This window comes from Melanostigma gelatinosum, assembly GCF_949748355.1.
Source record: "Melanostigma gelatinosum genome assembly, chromosome: 16".
NCBI classification, from domain to species: Eukaryota; Metazoa; Chordata; class Actinopteri; order Perciformes; family Zoarcidae; genus Melanostigma; species Melanostigma gelatinosum.
In genome coordinates this window covers 11917380-11923582 of record NC_136649.1, presented here as the reverse complement: position 1 = coordinate 11923582, position 6203 = coordinate 11917380, and the positions used below count along the sequence as shown (strand labels likewise).

General features: G+C 41.9%; 1 protein-coding gene across 1 annotated transcript; it reads left to right on the top strand.

Annotated features, from left to right (window-relative positions):
* Positions 1–376: 376 nt before the first annotated feature.
* LOC306790024 (uncharacterized protein) lies at positions 377–4880 on the top strand (the record flags this gene model as incomplete). The annotated part of the gene is made up of 4 exons (XM_079286124.1): positions 377–981; positions 3859–4189; positions 4287–4462; positions 4661–4880. 4 exons carry the CDS (start codon positions 377–379, stop codon positions 4878–4880), a joined length of 1332 nt encoding a protein of 443 aa, XP_079142250.1.
* Between the last annotated feature and the right edge of the window lie 1323 nt (positions 4881–6203).

Here is a 6203-nt window from a genome sequence, read left to right as displayed (position 1 = left end):
CACTGATCACATTCACAGTTGTTAAGGATATTTCAGCTTTTGTTTGCTTTGTTCCTTGCTTCTGAACTCTGAACACCGATTAAGTGAAGATCAAGCATTTCTTCACTTCAGAACATTTCGCCAAATTAACTTTGGCATCGAGAAGACATCACAAACACAGCAAAGACTATTTAGCTCATCACAAAGCTTTTCTTAACTCTTGTATTCTTACAAAGAGGAACTCATTGATGTGCAGGATTAAGTCATTGTTTCAAATTAAACGTGCTCACATTCTCACCTCTTAAAGAGGTCTCATTGCAGTAATGTTCCTCAAATGTCTTCTGAACTCTCTTCCTAATTCTGCCTCAGGTTGGGAATCTGTGTCGTCTGGGGCTGGATGGATAAGCCAAAAGAAATCAAAGGGAAGTTCTACTTCCTCATCATTGCTACCCTCATCTTCATCCTCTGTATCGCTGTGAGAACACCCAGGACGTACAGGTCCGTCCCACAGCCACGTGGGGTTCTGAACATTGCTTGCCCCTTGCGGATCTCTGAGCAGACCATCACCCCCCTCAACAGCACCAAGCACTTACTGGTGTCGGCCTACATGGACCAGAGAGTGGATGGCTTGGATGTACGCATCATTGGAATATTTAAGAGCGACTCCATCCAACCCCTTTACTGTGTTTTCTGCTGTGCAGGCCAGTTATCAAATACAAATCCAGGAACAATTTTACAACATTCTGACAACTTTGGTTTTCCCTACGTCACTACGGATGTAATGTGTCAGATTCCTCAAAACTGCAACGCTACACATGTCGGCCTCCTGACTCAGCCAGGCGGAGAGAGGGTCTTTAACCAGACCTGGCTTCCTATAAGAAACCAGAAAACCAAAGGGAAGGAGGAGGAAAAGTTACAGTTTAACTTCACAGTCTGCATCTCAAACCTGTTTGGAGACTACAACAACGTGCTTCAGTTTGCACAGACCCTGGAGATGTACAGGTAAGCACACCAACAACACCACAAAGTTAAAAAAGAGCTGAATCAACTTTTCAAAACAAACGGGATATTATTCGCTTCGCAAAGGTACTGTTGCAGTGTCATCACATCATACAGGTGTTTCTGTTCCTGCCGAGTCGGGCCGTCATATTTTCAAAAAGTCAAGTTCCAACTGACACATAATTAGCTCTAAGTGAAACAAACATGTCATGAGTCTGACATTGTTAGAAAAATTCACTCGAGACTGGTGTAAAAATCATTCATCATTGGACATTTATTCCTTGCAAAGGAGGAGACAGGGTTGATTCACATACAGAATGTACATCAAGACCGCTTGAAGATCTGTCTCCGAGTCTCTGGTATTTATACTCAGTAAACAACATGCAGTGGGCTGGCACAGGGCAACACACACACATTTCGCGTTTCACACAGGCGTCTACGTATCCCGACACTTTAACAATTCGTTCGAGTACAAAGGTCACTTTCTCGTAAGTCATGATCGCAAATCAGCCCTGCGTAAGTATTGACGCTTTGTACATTATTGTCATTCTTATTCAGGACAAACAGCTGAAGTGTTCTTTCAGCAATCAACTGTTTCTTAACAGACTAAACATTTGCTGAAGACCTGGTGTCAGTGAAAGTTTGCACAAGGACACAGGCCTTAAACACCACAGAGGACATGAGCCTCTGTTAAATGTAGAACATTCTTTAATCATTTAAACGCATACTAATTAGTCATTTAGATTTTTCCCAACATTCCCACCTGTTTATACAATTAGTATAAATTCTAATAAAAATCAATGAATAAATCAATCAGTCAATAAATGAAGAAATGAATAAATGTCCAATCTAACTACTTAATAAGTGAAAGCATAAAAACAAGACGAAACATCAAAATCAATAAGAATTGAATATAATCAAAAACACATGTATTTTAATGTTATATGGATTCGGCTGCTTCAAGAGTCCAGCACAATTTGTTGTGTGCTGCCCTAGGTTTATCACAAATCAATTTTGATAAAGGTTTAGCTAATTCAGCGTAATTAGGAACCCAACATTTACAGAAATGAGTCATTCCTAAGAATGACATCATTTGTCTTTTTGTTTGCGTCTTTTCTTTTGTATCGGCCATTCTTAGATAAATCATAACCCAAATATTTTAACTTTTTCTTTCCAAAGCTGGAGTTTGTTCTTGCTTACTTTATGATCATGTTCATCCATATGAAGTAAGATTCTTCCCCTGGTGGGTCGAAATGAGCTATTTTAGTTGCATTAATTGTTTTCAAAGCCTCTTTCTCTGCAGAGGAGAGAGAAAATGTCTCACTTATTTTGTTTAAATTTAGATAAGAGCACGGCCTTCGAATGTGACCATAGTTTATCAACACTGCAGTAATAATTTGGTGAGTTAGAAACCTCTTGCACACAACAGTCAATCGGTTCTTCAAACCACTTTCATTCTCTTAATGGTAGCTACCGACAGATATTCTGTTTGTACCTGCTCCAAAATCACCCAAAAAATACTACTTCACACCCTTCAATAGCTCTAACCCCACAATTGTATTTGATATACGGTAGTTCTAATATTTCTATCTATTATTCTTTACCTCAGTTTGTGTCTGTGCATCAGTGTGTGTGCGTTTTTTTAACATGACCTGCATCCGTTGAATGTGGTGTCCAGACGTCTCCCTCCTCCGATGTCCTCCCCATGTCCACTCTTTGTCTGCTCCTGCATGTGCGTGCCAAATGCCCCCTCTTTCCACAGACGAAGCAAGCTCCACTCCGTCCACCTCTGCTCCCTCCTCCGAACCCTCCTCCCCCTCTGCTCTTCCCTCATCCTCCGCTCCGTCCGCGGAAGGCTCCACGCCTTTGATTGTCTCGGAAATACACATTAGAACAAACATGTTTAGACACCTCATTATTCCCATCAATTATTACCATCATCATAGTCAATAACATATGTGTCAGCATTCTGTGTGCGTTTTTTTTTTTCTTCTTCTTTTTGGTTATTCAGCACTGTTGCTGAAGTAAAATCTGATTCGTCTGACATTTGTAAAGGTGGCTTACCGTGTATTGTGCCCCTTCTGTTGGATTCTGGCTCGTAGAGCGGTCTGCCAAAAGTCTCGCTCATGACTTTTCCCAGCACCGTCGCGAGCTCAGTTGTTTCCTTGTTTTGTCTGAGAGCCTCCGGGACAGTGGGAGGCGGGAGAGAGAGGAGAGGAGTTTTCGGATGGTTGGGAGCTCGTGAAGTCTGAGCAAGCTCCGCTGCCTGTGGAAGATCTGGGGGTGAAGCAGAGGGTGGGGGAACATCCGGAGGAGGCCGTCTCCCTCACACCACCTCACAAAGGTGTACGCTTGGATACAAATCAGGAGAATTAGTCACGTTATGTTCACATTCTTTGTCATTTTCTTGTTTTCTGTCATTGTTGTCATTTGTAGTAAGGAGAAGAAGCATTCATCCTTAGACCTCCCCCAGTTTTACTCATTTTATAGCACTCTCTTTTTAGTAAAAAAAAAAGAATACCTCTCTTTTAGTTCTGATGGCTTAAAAGAGGAAACCCCCTCCCTTAGTTCTAATGGCTTAAGGGAGGTACGGCGCTCCTCTGGTTTCTGCAGCCCGAAGGAGGACTAAACCCCCTCCCTTAGTTCTCATGGCTTAAGGGAGGTACGTCGCTCCCTTAGTTCTGATGGCTTAAGGTGTTATAACAATGATATTATTTATGACTCTATAAAAGTACATTTGAAAATCTCAAACAGCTAGTATTTGCAGAAACATGTTCTGCTGTTTTTTTTTTATCCATGCTTGTGTAGTAGCTCTGGGGGTGTTTTTTTCTATTTTGTAATTTGGGTAAACAAATCATTTACCATTTTTCCTTGCGCCAGGTTACTGGGTGTGAACAGGGTGGTGATCTACAACACCAGCTGCGGCCCAGACCTCGACCGCCTGCTGCAGAGCTACAGCCAGGAGGGCTTCGTGGAGATGGTGCCCTGGCCCATCGACCAGCACCTGAATCCATCTCGCGGCTGGCTCTTCTCACAGAGCGGGGGGGACGTGCACTACTTCAGTCAGTTGACCACGCTTAATGAGTGCATTTACAGATCCATGGACCGCTCATGCTACGTCCTGCTGAACGACATCGATGAGATTATAATGCCGTACAAGCACAACAACCTGATGTCTCTGCTGGAGATGCTCCAACAACAGCATCCAAATGTAGGGTAATTCTGGTGTGCATTTGACAAATATCACTGAATTAGATTATATTTAATATTTGTATTGTCTTTCCATCTTCCATGCTGTATTCATGTAGACAGGAGTGTACCTCATTGAGAACCATATCTTCCCCAAGAAACATTTTGAGCCAAGTGGGAGGTTTCACCTGCCTCGATGGAACGGGGTGCCGGGCGTTAATATTCTTGAGCACATCTACAGGGAGGACCCCGACAGAGAGTCATACCACCCACACAAGATGATAGTTAAGCCGAGGTAAGCTGAAAAGAAGCTCCTTTTATAAAACACTATATTAGGCAAAGTTTTTATGTCATAGTAAAACATGTTCAAATACAGTACTATCACGTTGAACGGTGACATCTCAGACAACATGCCAGAGTCCCAATACATATGTGGTTATCCTGGTTGAAAGGAAAGTTTTGTCAAAGACCGTTATGTGTCCGTGCACCACAGGTTGGTGGAGTGGACGTCGGTGCATGAAGTGCTCAAGAATTCTGGACAACAGTTCGCGGTTCCAATGGACGTTTGTCGGATCATTCATGTTCGCGTGTCTCTGCGGCAGTCGTTGACGCTGGAGCAGCTCAATGAGGACAAACGACTGTGGGACTTCCAAGAACAACTGATTCCCAGCGTGGACAAGGCGCTGAGGAGAGCTGGGCTGGGGCAGAGCTGATGGAAGGGATGGACAGACATGTTGAACGTGATCCTCACCAGTGGTGGCCATGTCACTACCATTGTTTTCCAAAATGTCGTCCTTTTTTGCACTGAAGAGCCACCATACTGCCGGTGCTACTGAGCTACACTGAATTGAATGCTGTTCAGTTGTGAATATTTCAAGAATGCCCAACTTTCCAAAAATGTTCATGTACAGAGTGCGACTAACTGGTTATAACCAGTTGCAATCACCCTCCCCCTGCGTCTCATTTTTAGTTGTTGCTTTGAATTTGGAAACTCTGGCACCGGCACACCCTCTCACAGTCTATGCGCAAGGACACCTCCTCGAGCATGACGTCTTTTCACTCGTCTTTGAGCTTTTAGCAATGAATACAATCTGAATAAATCTGCCCTCTACTGAACTTCTATTAGATAAAGTCTGCAGCAGGTTTTTTTCCTGCTCTTATCTGGTGTACTCAATCCTGTGTAATTAGTCATTTAGCTCTTCTTAACTGCAAAAAACACTTTTACATCAAAATCCCTCTTGTCTTTTGTCCTGTTAAGTGTAAAACTATGTTTGATGATTCATCTTGAACTCGTGGGACTTTACATAAATTCATCAAATAAACTGATTCATTAGGGACTAGCTAACCCCGCCTGTCATATTTTCTTCTGAATCCAATGATGCCTCTTTAGCTCAGGTTTCCATCAATGCTTTGTCATCCCCCATCAGTTACTGTAATATACACATTATATAATATACAGTACAGTAAATAGCAAATGCTGTGTCTGTAGACTGGATATGCTTACTAACAAGGAGATTAACAGCTCAATGTGCATATGTGCAACCAGTCAGACAACTCTGTTTACAGCCAAATAATCACTGATAATTATGACCGTGGGGCATATTTCTGTTTGATTCCTTTTATCTTAACACCGTAGTATATATATATATATATATATATATATATATATATATATATATATATATATATATATATCCAGTGTGCTGGCACAGCGTCATTTGCATAAATTCTTACTTAGGTAAAGTTAGAAAGACATTGAACGATTTGGACTTCCCGGTTCAATTAATCGTTAACGAAACGTTGCTTTATTGAAGTCCGAATCTTTGAATATCTTTCTAACTTTACCTAACCTAAATTCTTTGACACAACGGATAACACACGAATCGCGTTCGAACAGAGTAATCTGCACGAGGTCTAACATCACTTCTCTTTGACAATTTGTTCTCGGTCACCGAATCTAAATCAGGAACGTCGTGGTTGCAAATCAGCTCTGCGTAAACATTGACATGTTCAATAGGTTTATCTCTTATTTAAGA